Source organism: Dermochelys coriacea, chromosome 24, assembly GCF_009764565.3.
Source record: "Dermochelys coriacea isolate rDerCor1 chromosome 24, rDerCor1.pri.v4, whole genome shotgun sequence".
Classification (NCBI taxonomy): Eukaryota; Metazoa; Chordata; order Testudines; family Dermochelyidae; genus Dermochelys; species Dermochelys coriacea.
Window position 1 is genome coordinate 1227802 of NC_050091.1, and position 13582 is coordinate 1241383.

Genomic DNA, 13582 nt, shown 5'->3' on the forward strand with positions numbered 1-13582 from the left:
CCCGGGAACAATGTCCCAAGGCAGTGGGGTGGGGGGATTCTCCATCATGGCTGCGTTTGGACTCCGGATTGGCTGTTTTCTGAAGATTTGCCCTTGGAGTTTGTGGGGGGGGGGCCAGGTCTCTGGCCTTGGGATCTGTGACTCTCAGAAGAGCAGGGGATCTCTCCCCATCACCCCCAGCCCACAGAGCTGCCTGTGCTTTTTATAACCATCTCCCAGCTGTCCCACGGGGGGCCCAAATATGGCCCTATCCATGAAGTCACTGAGCAGGCATCCCACCACCCCCACGCTTCCAGGCGGGCGCTGAGACAATGGGGCCCTGTGGACAGACATTTCGGGAGTGAGAGGAGGCGGCTCAGCCCAAGAAAGGCAAAGGCCCCGAGCCAGCTGTCAGGGGCGTATTGATAAAATCCTAGGCCAGGGAGGGGGCCAGACACTCGGCAGCCCCAGCCCGACGCATCTCCACGTTGCTGCTCATCCCTCCCAACCAGAGGCACCCCAGCCCCGCGGGGGAAGATGGAGGCCATCAAGAAGAAGATGCAGATGCTGAAGCTGGACAAGGAGAACGCCTTGGACCGGGCTGAGCAGGCAGAGGCTGAGCAGAAGCAGGCAGAGGAGAGGAGCAAACAGGTGGGAAAGAGAGGCCGGCGCTGTCCCTAATCACCCCCTCCCCGGGGTTGGCTCCCTGCCCTGGCCAGAGACCTAGTAGCCCCTCGCCCCCCTCATGGCGAGAGCGACACTTACCCCAGGGAAAGGCAGCTGCCCCCAGGAGCCCAGCGGCTCCCCCTCGGGGAGACTCACTCGAAGGCTGGGGAGGCTCCTATTGCTCCACCGGGGATGGGGCTCGTCCCATATCCCCCGGAGCAGGAGGGCTGCTGCGTGTCAGCGACCCTCAGGAGTGCGGAGCGGGACCTGTCCTTGGCTCCTCCAGCCCTGGGCACAGACATGCTGGCGTCGACTCTGTGGGTACAAGTGGTGCTGCCACAAGCCCCAGGGGGTGCAGCAGATCCGGGAGGGGACAGGTCCACAAACTGGGAATGCCCGTCATCTCCCAGTTGCCTGGGCACACACAGACACTGCTCCAGCACTCTCATCCATACCCACGACACACGCAGCCAGCCTGGCAAACACGCACGTGCCAGCACTGAGACACACAGGTACATGCACTGCCATGCATGGTGCTGGAGTCCAGGGGGTCACTCGCAACGTAGAGCTGCATACCTGGGGGAAGAATGTGGTACGTGGTGTGTGTACCGCACCCAGACGCACGGTATGGCTTCTGTGCCCAATATACAGCGTACACACACACAGATTGTGTGTCCTGAGCACACTCACCCCATAGATTGTGTGCCCCCTAAATACCACACTCACAAACCCACCCCCATCGATTGTGGGTCCCACAAACACAAACTGTGTGCCCAGTGCTGAATCCTGCTCCAGTTCCACAAGGGCATCTTCCCTCTACGGCTTTCACACACCACCCAGCTCAGCCCTGCCTTTCCCCCAGAAGCGATGCAGCAGCAGCTCCGCTGTGGAGTCCAGAGTCGCAGCTGGAGGGATGGGAGGTGGGTTTGTGCCATGCTGGGGTTTAGCAGAACCTGGGCTCTGACATCCTGCCACAGCGCACCAGGGAGATGACTCAGGAGGGCAGCTCTGCAGGAGCCATTAAACCAGGGCCCCGTGTAGCTCCCCACTCACCGGGCAGAAGAAACTTTCCACTTGGGGCCTGATTCTCCCCTCTCTTGCCCTGCTATAAACCAGGAACGGCTGCACCCAGGTCAATGGAGCCCCACTGGCCTCAGTGAGCTGAGTCAGGCCCTTCGTGCCCATGTAGAACTGACCCCCATCCCCACTCATCCCACTGCCCATGAATTGCAGATCTGGATCATGGGGGAGGAGATGGGAGGCAGTGTCTGTTCTTGCCTAAGGCCAATCCTAATGCGCTGGGCATAAACTGGGAAAGACAGGGGGGATCCCAGCAAAACGGAGGGCTTTGCCTCCTTTAGGGATCCCAACTGGGGGTGCTCAGCGTTCCAGAGGGCACAGGTGGGGTGGCTGGGTGGGCAGCAGCTCCCAGGTGCCAGCCGTAATGTGACACCTCTTGCCATTGGCAGCTGGAGGATGAGCTGGCGGCCATGCAGAAGAAGCTGAAGGGGACAGAGGATGAGCTGGACAAATACTCAGAGGCCCTGAAAGATGCCCAGGAGAAGCTGGAGCTGGCTGAGAAGAAGGCAGCAGATGTACGTATGGTAGTGCCAGGCCCCACCACCTGCCTGGGAGCACACGCACAATGACAACACGTGCACAGTGACACAGACATGCATGGTGACACACATGTCTGCATAACACATACACAGTCACACCCAGGAACAGGTCTCTCACACACACACACACACACACACACACACACACACACAGCAGAAGTGCTGTCATGGAGAGCAAACCGCACTTCCCACAGCCCGGACTTGGGCTCTGTCCGGACATCCTGCTTTACTGTCTGCTCCTGTTTCTTTAGAGAAGAAACAAACCAGTATCAACCAAAGCAGTGCCGGAGCCCCTGCCTCAGCAAGCAGCTCTCTGGGGTGAGAGGGAGCCCCCAGGCTGGGCACCAGAGGTCAGATCCGGCTCTCTTACACCACTGCGGTCACTGGGCTGGAGCCTCCCAGCTGGCTGAGCTGTGCTCATCAGAGGGCTGAAGTGAGGAGGCCAAAGGTGGCATTATTCCACCTGTATGCTCCCCAGTCCTGGGGCTGGCTGGGACCACGTTGGTCCCTAAGAACATAAGAATGGCCCTACTGAGTCAGACCAATGGTCCATCTAGCCCAGTATCCTATCTACCGACAATGGCCAATGCCAGGTGCCCCAGAGGGTCTGAACAGAACAGGTCATCATCAATTTTTTCATCATCATCAAGTGATCCATCCCCTGACGCCCATTCCCAGCCTCTGACAAACAGAGGCTAGGGACCCCATCCCTGCCCATCCTGGCTAATAGCCATTGATGGACCTATCCTCCATGAATTTATCTAGTTTACCTAGTATAACTTAGAGCAGCCTCAGGGCTTCTCTATCTAACACCCAGCTGCCGAGGGGTCGTTCTGGTAGCCAGAGCTCAGCGGGGCACAGGGGCACTCTAGCTGTGTCTCCCTTCCCCATAACATGCTGAAGGCTGGGGTGGGGAGGCACATAAGAACTGCTACAATAGCTTGATGCCATCCAAGGATTTCCCCAGGCAGGAGCCAGGTGCTGCCCTCACAAAGGGACCTGGGCACACGGCCTGACAAAAACCTGTCACTGGGTCTGTGCATCATCGGCATGCGAGCGCCAGGCTTACACAGGGGTATTAATAGGCTCCCCACATACCTGTCTATTCAAGCAGAGCTTGGGTTTCAGGCTGACACATGAGATGAGCTAGCTCAGCGCTGCCCCTCCGGGGCCTGGCACACTCACAGGAAGCAGGATGCTGCTTTGGGCTGCTTTGTTCATGCAGATGGGATTTTACCCATGGCCTCTGTACTGACCCCACCCACCACCACCCTGGGATGGAGCGAGAGGAAGTCACCTTCCCCCATTAAAGGCCTTGCCTGCACTGGGAGCTTCAGCCGTGATCCAGCTGCTGTTTACACCAGTGGAGCTGACCCCTCCGGGAAATCGGCCTAACCTGCCCCAGTGCAGATCTTGCTCTAAAGGGGTTTTATCTTGTCCACACCAGGGATCTGTGCCCAGGCAGCTGTACCAGGGCTGGAACTGAAGCAAACCCCAGGGTAGGCCAGGCCTCAGCCACCCGAGATAGACCCCATGCAGCCACCTGAGGGCTTGCACCCGGGGATCTTGGGCTTGGGTTCATTCCCAGCAAGAGAGTGAGGAAGGCTCTAGAGGTGAGAGGACTGGAGGCGGCACCACCCCAGTGGAGAGGGAGAGCGAAAAGAAGGGTCAGGAGCAGCAGTGAATGGTTGTGTGTGTGTGTGTGTGTGAGACTGCGTGTGCACAGCCATGTGTGTGCATGTGTCTGTGTGTGCACTTACGGGCCTGTGCATGTCTGGGTGTGCGTGCAGGGTGCTTTACGCTCTCTCTCCGCTGGTCTCTGCTCAATTAAAGCACTTGAAAGTGATAATCAGAGAGGGGACAGATGGCAGGGAAGGCTGACAGCACAGAGATGACACCCAACCCGAGATTTTCTCCTTAGCCCTGATGGTCGCTCCTGCCCGGAGGCTGGGCTGTCTGGCTCTGGGAATAAGGGAGCACAAATCATCACTGGAGAACTGAGAAAGCGTGGCCAGCGTCCTACCTGAGCCTCTTTTTGTGGGTCTCAGCAGAGGCCAAGGATTGGATGGGGCTCGGAGCCTGAACTACCCTCTCACCACTAGAGGTGGTGGGTGGGAGCCCGGGTGTGGGGAAGCTTGCCCTGCACCCAGGGTGCCCTTCTCCTGTGGATAAAGGGGCGTCCGCTAGGGCACCTCTCACCAGCAGGAAAATCCCTTTTGAAGAGACTCTGCCATGCCAACTTCATAGTGGGTGTGCGGCGCACATGGTGTGCACACGGAGTGAGTGGGTGTACACAGGTGTGAGAGGGTGTGCAGTGTGCACAGGTGTGAGAGGGTGTGCATACACAGAGGAAGTGGGTGTACCTGTGTGTGTGAGTGCGTGGTGGTGCAGTGCACAGTCAAAATCAGCCGCAGAAAGGGACGTCTCCGGCTCCCTGTGCTGGTCAGTGGTGTCCAGGGCAGCCCTGTGGCATGGCAGGGAAAGCAGCTGCAGAGATGTGTCAATGTGGAGTCACAGACTGCACAGCCTGACCACAATATGCAACAGGGAGAGATAAGGATATTTTCAGCTGCTGGGTTCTTCCGGCCCCTGCTGCTAAGCAGCCTCTTAGCCAGGGATCTGAGCTGTGCAGCCTGCCGTGGTGTGTGCACATCTCACCGCTTTCACAGAGCAGCCAGGAAAGCAGGGCGGAAACTTGCTGTTGTTGCTCCACACCCTAGACATGGATGCAAAGGGGCAGAAAGACCCTCCGAGGAAATAATGCCAGTGCAAAAGGCCCTGGGCAGGAAGCACGGCCCAGTCTGCATCCCCTGGGCAGGAGGCCCAGGTGCAAGGGATTCTGGGGCAGTCCAGGGAAAGATCAAGGGCGTGTCCATGGCGGTAAAGGCAGTGGTTTGGATGGGCCTGTGCCCCATCTGCATGGCCCATAGGGGCTGTTGGAACCAGGCTCCAGCAGCTCCTGAATAGAAGAGGTGCAACCCCCTCCATTGAACTCCTGCTCCGAGGGCTGGCTCAGGAGTGAATCTGGGCCTACGGTTGCGGCAACATCCAGTGCAGGGATCCAGATTATCATCAGGGGCTAGACTCACTCCCTTCTGCTCCCTTGCAAGCCTAATACAGCTCCCTTTGGGGGAGCAGCTTCCAGGCAACCCAGGCTGGGGAGTTAGAGAGGAAACGGTGCCAGGCCGGGGGGTGGCAGGGTGGGGAGCGGCGTGTTTCCAGGGGCAGAGTTGATGGGCCGGGGGGTTGCAGGGAGGCAGCTCCCAGGTGAGCTGAGCTGCAGAGGAGAAGGCTCCTGCACAGCCGTGGTGTGAGGAAGTGGCACTGAGGATGCTGTTGAAGTTGATGTGGGTAGAGAGAGAACCAGCAGTTTGAAAGACAACGGGGGACAGATGTGGGCTATACGGCTCTGAGACCTGTGCCCAGGATCCAGGCCAGCTACAACCTCTCCGTGACCTTAGGAATCCTTGTGTCCCCTGTGCCGTGGAAGGAGCTAGGTCCCGTGGAAGCAGAAAAGCCATTGTTGGCCGGGGCTGGGGCAGGGTGGAAGATCTGCGGCCCTCTCAACAACTGCCGAGCGCTGCTATTGTTGTCCGTGGTTTCCAGGAAAACAATGGCACAAGTGGCATAATGTTTCGCTCAGTGCTGACGTCCTCCCATCAATCATGGGGATAAGGGCTATCAGAGTCCCGCGCAGCTGCTGCATGGAATTAGAAAGGGATGAGCTGTTCAGATTCATCCTCCACAGAGATTTGAGGGATGAAGGAGCTTTCACCACCTTTCACTCCCCCCCCCCGTCCCCCGGCCATGGTGGGAACGTGATGACTCATGGGAGAATGCCTGAGTTGAAACCAGGAGGAGAAAGTGTCCCCTGGCGATGGGAACCAGAAACGAGTCCCCTGATAGTTCCTCAGCCCGGAGGTGCAGCTGGGTTCCCCAGGACAGTGAGAGTTAGGAATATGCACCTTTCAGTGCAAAGCCCTGCTGGTCAATCAGGCACTGCAGGGAGATTTGGGACGAAGAAAGCAGGGTGCTCTCAGAGCCCCCCGCTCTGAAGGCCAGCCTGGAGAGCCAGTTATTAAAGAGCAGCGTAGACGGTTGGTAAAGCCCTTGGGGAGGGGCAGGCTGCAGAGCCATAACACTGGTGCAATGGGCGTGCAAACAGGAACGCTTTGGCTCCACACCAGCCGCAGCCAGGCCGGGGATGTTTCTTCAACCTCTGTGACTTTGCTCAGGGCTTCCTCCTTTAGGCCCCAAGTCAGCAAGGTACTTAAGGATGTGAGTAATCCCACTGGACTACGTCCATGCTTAAAGTTTGGCTCCTGCTTAAGGACCTTTCTGAATCGGTGCCTTAAGCAGTAAAGACAGGGCCTCTTTTGTCAGTGGGTTCTGGGGTTTTCTTTCCTCTCCATCTCGCCCTCTTTCTTTCCACTTTCCCCCAGCCCCTCTTTCCAATCCCCTCTTGCTATAGTTTTCTGGGCTCTCCAGGTCCTCAGGGGCTGGGTCTCACCACGCACAGTAAATTCAAATCTGGGCGTCCTTACACAGGCAGATCTCTCCATTGAGTCAAGAGGGATTTTCTCTGAGTATGGATGGAGTAAAGAGCTCAGGACCTGAGCCATGCAAAGTACAGCTAAGGACAAAACTGCCTGTCAGTTTTACCCAGCAGAAAAAGGGCACTTTCCCTAGAGTCTTTCTACACACTGAAGTTGCACTGGATTAATTTAAATCAGATTGAAAACCAGTATAGTTAAATCTCTGTGTGGACACACTTATAACGGTTTAAAAGTGGTTCTAGTGGCTTTACTTGCACCTGTACATTTCCCAGTGCAAGCTGAACCAATATCAGCTGGGTTGTAGTGCATTTAAGACAGTCCATGCACAGATAACTAAATCGTTGTGAAATTACACCAGTGCAGCTTTGTGTGGAGAGCAGGCCTTGGCTGGGGAGTCGGGTGTATTTCGCGCTTCCCAGCCTGACACTGCGTGTGGCAGGCATGTCTGAACTGTGGCTGCTCTGCCGCAGCATGGTTGGACATGGCTTCTTGAACCCGTGCCAAAGCTTTCACACACATGTGGACCACATTAGACGGTCGTAGCACACTGTCAGAGGAAGAGAAATAGTGCCAGGGAAAAGGTGTGTGGTCCTTTGCTAGCAGCAATCATGCAGCAGTTGCAGGAGCAGATTGGCTGGAGCTGAAGTGCAAATTGTGTTTCTGTTGTAAAGCTCTACAGTGCAATAGTGCAAACTGTGCATAATGGGTTATCATCATGAGTAAAAACAAAAGTGAACTTCAGTTAGGCTGAAAATAAGCAGCAAATCCGCAGTCTCTCCTGGGACTCTGCCAAATTCACAACAAAGGAAAGCTGTTTAAAGCATCCTGCATTGCCTAGCACACAGGGCTAGAGGTGTCGGGGGAGTACTCAGCACTAGCTAAAACTAGTGGGCTTCCAGATATGTCTATGGGGAAAACCCTGCAGCACTTTAAAGCACAGGACCCACTGGTAGCAGTGAGTTACTGTAAAAAAATGTAACCGTGGAAGGGGAAGAAACTGTCTCAAGGGAGTGTCTATGTGCTTTGGAGCCTTCCATGCAGCCCAGGTCCTCAGTGACCCTAGTCAGATTCTCAGCTAGTGTAAGTTGTCAGAGCTTCACTGAGCTGCTGAGAATCTTGCCAACACCAAGTATTCAAAAATAATGAATCAAGCCTCAAAAATCAGAAGGTTGGCGTAAAAGCCATGGGACAGTGAAAGTGATCTATTCCAAGCTCGTTTTATTTGCCTTCAGATTAGAGTCTGGCTGCGGGATTCACATTTACAAACTTTTCTCCAAATCCGAGGGCTAGAAACTATGAAAGCGGAGAATCCCATCTAATCACATGATGCTGGGAGTCAGGGCATTATGGAAAACACCAAACATGAGACTTGCAGTACAACTCTGGGAGCTGGGCTCATAACTCAGTCCCAATGTAATGGCTGCTCAGCAGCCTGGGTGAAATGAGGTGGGCACCTCAGCCCGTTTCTAAGTGGACATATTTCCCCTGTCGTCACAGACAGCGCTAACTGCCACACAGGTTGGCAGCCTCCGAAAGAGGCCAAGGACTGAATGGGTCAAGGAATATGAACTTTCTTCTCACCCTGTGAAGAAGGGGGACAGATTCTTTACCTTGCTAAGCACCTATTTTGCTGCCTGCCTGCTTGTAATCGCCTATTCTTCCTTCCCCACTGTCCATAGCGTAGGGGTGCATCGGGGACAGAGAAGGGCAGATGGGGGAGTGTACAATGCACCTCAGTTATCCCCAGCTGGCATATAGTCCTTTGGGGATCACAGTCACCTGGCACAGTTTAGTGCAACCCCAAGGATGCTGTAACCTACACCTAGTGGTGGGGATGGGCAGTGTCAGGGAGCTGTAACTCATTCCCTGAAAGCCCTGCTCTCTACTGTGCCCAGCAGAAAATCTGGGCTGGGGCAGGGGGTCCTTTTAGGTCAGGGGCAGAGGCCCAGAATAAAGGCAGTTGATTTCCAGGAGGCCGATCAGGCACCTCTCCCTAAAGCTAAAGATATTTCAAAATGAAAAATGTGCTAGTGAGTATTAACCCAGTTACTTTTCAAGTAACCCGGACAAAATGCTGGCTGGAGCCTGAGCAATGCTGTCATGCTGGGGGGAAACGGGAGAGGAGGGAGCCATGAGTTGGGTGATCTCAGCTGCGTGGAATGTCTAGCTGCACCGCGAAGGCTTGTGCTGTTGTTCTGGGAGGTGAAGATCATGAATTATAGTCTTCATGCCCATATATGTATATGGTCTCCTGAGCTTGGGGCCTGTGGGGATGGACTGGTGACTCCTGGGCGTAGGGCTGCCACGTTTGAGGTACAAAAAACGTGGACGAACAGGATGATCCTAAACCCATAACATTGGCCAGCTGGCAGCATGGGATTTCTCAGGACAGCTCCCTAAAAAAGGGGAGGATCCTGGGAAAACCTGGACAGGTGGCAGCCTTACAGGTGTGCAGGGGTGACTGTTGTGTGCAGTTTGCCAGTGTGCAGAGTTTGCGGGTCCTACGTCTATTATCAGTAGAGTTTTTTGACCTACAAGGGGTGGCTGCGATTTGGGGGGTTGCGGGAAGGTTGTGACACTGGGACTTTGGGGTGGGTTAATTGGGGTGTTTGTGGCTTTCGGGCCTTAGCAGGGATTCTGACCTTTACGCTCATAAGCGTTTGTGCCTTTCGGGTTGTTCTGGGACTCGTCTGGGAGTCGGGGGGAGAGCACTTCAGACTTCGGGGTCCAGGGGGTGGTGATTTCAGGGTGAGGCTTTGAGGTGCAGGGGGTGTAACCCACTGGGGTGCTGTTGTTACTTTGGGGTGTAACTCAGACTGGGGTTCGAAACTGGGGGGCTGAGAGGGTCAGGGGGATTTGTGGGGGTTGTTGTGGATTTGGGATATAATTCAGACTGGGGTTCGGACGGGGGGGGCTGGGAGGGTCAGGGCGATTTGGGGGGGTATTGTGGCTCTGGGATGTAACTCAGACTGGGGTGGGGGCTGGGGGGGTCAGGGGGAGCGGGGGGCACTGTGGCTCTGGGGTGTAACTCAGACTGGGGGTGGGAGCTGGGGGGTGCAGTGGCTCTGGGGTGTAATTCAGACTGGGGGTGGGAGCTGGGGGGCACAGTGGCTCTGGGGTGTAACTCAGACTGGGGGTGGGAGCTGGGGGGCGCAGTGGCTCTGGGGTGTAACTCAGACTGGGGGTGGGAGCTGGGGGGCGCAGTGGCTCTGGGGTGTAATTCAGACTGGGGGTGGGAGCTGGGGGGCGCAGTGGCTCTGGGGTGTAACTCAGACTGGGGGTGGGGGGCTGGGGGATTTGGGGGGCGCAGTGGCTCTGGGGTGTAACTCAGACTGGGGGTGGGAGCTGGGGGGTGCAGTGGCTCTGGGGTGTAACTCAGACTGGGGGTGGGAGCTGGGGGGCGCAGTGGCTCTGGGGTGTAATTCAGACTGGGGGTGGGATTTGGGGGGCGCAGTGGCTCTGGGGTGTAACTCAGACTGGGGGTGGGAGCTGGGGGGCGCAGTGGCTCTGGGGTGTAATTCAGACTGGGGGTGGGAGCTGGGGGGCGCAGTGGCTCTGGGGTGTAACTCAGACTGGGGGTGGGAGCTGGGGGGTGCAGTGGCTCTGGGGTGTAATTCAGACTGGGGGTGGGAGCTGGGGGGCGCAGTGGCTCTGGGGTGTAACTCAGACTGGGGGTGGGAGCTGGGGGGCGCAGTGGCTCTGGGGTGTAACTCAGACTGGGGGTGGGGGCTGGGGGATTTAGGGGGCGCAGTGGCTCTGGGGTGTAACTCAGACTGGGGGATTTGGGGGGCGCAGTGGCTCTGGGGTGTATCTCAGACTGGGGGTGGGGGCTGGGGGATTTGGGGGGCGCAGTGGCTCTGGGGTGTAACTCAGACTGGGGGTGGGAGCTGGGGGGCGCAGGGGCTCTGGGGTGTAACTCAGACTGGGGGTGGGGGCTGGGGGGCGCAGTGGCTCTGGGGTGTATCTCAGACTGGGGGTGGGGGCTGGGGGATTTGGGGGGCGCAGTGGCTCTGGGGTGTAACTCAGACTGGGGGTGGGGGCTGGGGGGATTTGGGGGGCGCAGTGGCTCTGGGGTGTAACTCAGACTGGGGGCTGGGGGATTTGGGGGGCGCAGTGGCTCTGGGGTGTAACTCAGACTGGGGGTGGGAGCTGGGGGGCGCAGTGGCTCTGGGGTGTAACTCAGACTGGGGGTGGGGGCTGGGGGGCGCAGTGGCTCTGGGGTGTATCTCAGACTGGGGGTGGGGGCTGGGGGGCGCAGTGGCTCTGGGGTGTAACTCAGACTGGGGGTGGGAGCTGGGGGGCGCAGTGGCTCTGGGGTGTAACTCAGACTGGTGGATTTGGGGGGCGCAGTGGCTCTGGGGTGTAACTCAGACTGGGGGTGGGAGCTGGGGGGCGCAGTGGCTCTGGGGTGTAACTCAGACTGGGGGATTTGGGGGGCGCAGTGGCTCTGGGGTGTAACTCAGACTGGGGGTGGGGGCTGGGGGGCGCAGTGGCTCTGGGGTGTAACTCAGACTGGGGGATTTGGGGGGCGCAGTGGCTCTGGGGTGTATCTCAGACTGGGGGTGGGGGCTGGGGGATTTAGGGGGCGCAGTGGCTCTGGGGTGTAACTCAGACTGGGGGTGGGAGCTGGGGGGCGCAGTGGGTCTGGGGTGTAACTCAGACTGGGGGTGGGGGTGGGGGCTGGGGGGCGCAGTGGCTCTGGGGTGTAACTCAGACTGGGGGTGGGGGCTGGGGGATTTGGGGGGCGCAGTGGCTCTGGGGTGTAACTCAGACTGGGGGTGGGGGCTGGGGGGCGCAGTGGCTCTGGGGTGTAACTCAGACTGGGGGCTGGGGGATTTGGGGGGCGCAGTGGCTCTGGGGTGTAACTCAGACTGGGGGTGGGGGCTGGGGGGCGCAGTGGCTCTGGGGTGTATCTCAGACTGGGGGTGGGGGCTGGGGGGCGCAGTGGCTCTGGGGTGTAACTCAGACTGGGGGTGGGAGCTGGGGGGCGCAGTGGCTCTGGGGTGTAACTCAGACTGGGGGATTTGGGGGGGCGCAGTGGCTCTGGGGTGTAACTCAGACTGGGGGTGGGAGCTGGGGGGCGCAGTGGCTCTGGGGTGTAACTCAGACTGGGGGATTTGGGGGGCGCAGTGGCTCTGGGGTGTAACTCAGACTGGGGGTGGGGGCTGGGGGGCACAGTGGCTCTGGGGTGTAACTCAGACTGGGGGATTTGGGGGGCGCAGTGGCTCTGGGGTGTATCTCAGACTGGGGGTGGGGGCTGGGGGATTTAGGGGGCGCAGTGGCTCTGGGGTGGAACTCAGACTGGGGGTGGGAGCGGGGGGGCGCAGTGGCTCTGGGGTGTAACTCAGACTGGGGGTGGGGGTGGGGGCTGGGGGGCGCAGTGGCTCTGGGGTGTAACTCAGACTGGGGGTGGGGGCTGGGGGATTTGGGGGGCGCAGTGGCTCTGGTGTGTAACTCAGACTGGGGGTGGTGGCTGGGGGGCGCAGTGGCTCTGGGGTGTAACTCAGACTGGGGGCTGGGGGATTTAGGGGGCGCAGTGGCTCTGGGGTGTAACTCAGACTGGGGGTGGGGGCTGGGGGGGCGCAGTGGCTCTGGGGTGTAACTCAGACTGGGGGTGGGGGCTGGGGGATTTGGGGGGCGCAGTGGCTCTGGGGTGTAACTCAGACTGGGGGTGGGGGCTGGGGGATTTGGGGGGCGCAGTGGCTCTGGGGTGTAACTCAGACTGGGGGATTTGGGGGGCGCAGTGGCTCTGGGGTGTATCTCAGACTGGGGGTGGGAGCTGGGGGGCGCAGTGGCTCTGGGGTGTATCTCAGACTGGGGGTGGGGGCTGGGGGGCGCAGTGGCTCTGGGGTGTATCTCAGACTGGGGGTGGGAGCTGGGGGGCGCAGTGGCTCTGGGGTGTATCTCAGACTGGGGGCTGGGGGATTTAGGGGGTGCAGTGGCTCTGGGGTGTAACTCAGACTGGGGGTGGGAGCTGGGGGGCGCAGTGGCTCTGGGGTGTAACTCAGACTGGGGGATTTGGGGGGCGCAGTGGCTCTGGGGTGTATCTCAGACTGGGGGTGGGGGCTGGGGGGCGCAGTGGCTCGGGGGTGTATCTCGACTGGGGGTGGGGCTTGGGGGTGCGCAGTGGCTCCTGGGGTGTAACTCAAGAACTGGGGTGGGGGTGTGGATTAGGGGGCTGAAGTGGCTACTGGGGGTAACTCAGACTGGGGGTGGGGGGGGCCCCCTTGGGGGATTTGGGGGGCCAGTGCTCGGGTGTGTATCTCAGACTGGGGGATGGGGGTGGGGCTGGGCTGGGGGCGCAGTGGCTCTGGGGTGTAACTCAGACTGGGGGTGGGGGTGGGGATTTGGGGGGCGCAGTCGCTCTGGGGTGTATCTCAGACTGGGGGTGGGGGCTGGGGGGCGCAGTGGCTCTGGGGTGTATCTCAGACTGGGGGTGGGGGCTGGGGGGCGCAGTGGCCTGGGGTGTAACTCAGACTGGGGGTGGGAGCTGGGGGGCGCAGTGGCGCTGGGGTGTAACTCAGACTGGGGGATTTGGGGGGGCGCAGTGGCTCTGGGGTGTAACTCAGACTGGGGGTGGGAGCTGGGGGGCGCAGTGGCTCTGGGGTGTAACTCAGACTGGGGGATTTGGGGGGCGCAGTGGCTCTGGGGTGTAACTCAGACTGGGGGTGGGGGCTGGGGGGCGCAGTGGCTCTGGGGTGTAACTCAGACTGGGGGATTTGGGGGGCGTAGTGGCTCTGGGGTGTATCTCAGACTGGGGGT

At 59.0% G+C, this 13582-nt stretch overlaps 1 protein-coding gene across 12 annotated transcripts in view; it reads left to right on the top strand.

The window, feature by feature from the left end:
- Positions 1–303: 303 nt before the first annotated feature.
- Positions 304–13582, top strand: part of TPM3 (tropomyosin 3) — a 43838-nt gene continuing 30559 nt past the window's right edge. For 10 of the 12 annotated variants that reach the window (XR_006276888.1, XR_006276885.1, XR_006276889.1 and 7 more), the window contains exons 1-2: positions 502–630; positions 2115–2240. Coding sequence is in view for 6 of the 12 variants with exons in the window: in XM_043502035.1 (XP_043357970.1) it covers positions 517–630; positions 2115–2240 (240 nt within the window). In the remaining 6 variants the exon portion in view is untranslated. Of the gene's footprint in view, positions 631–2114; positions 2241–13582 lie in introns of all 12 variants that reach the window. The other 2 variants (XM_043502034.1, XM_043502038.1) reach the window with 2 other exon arrangements.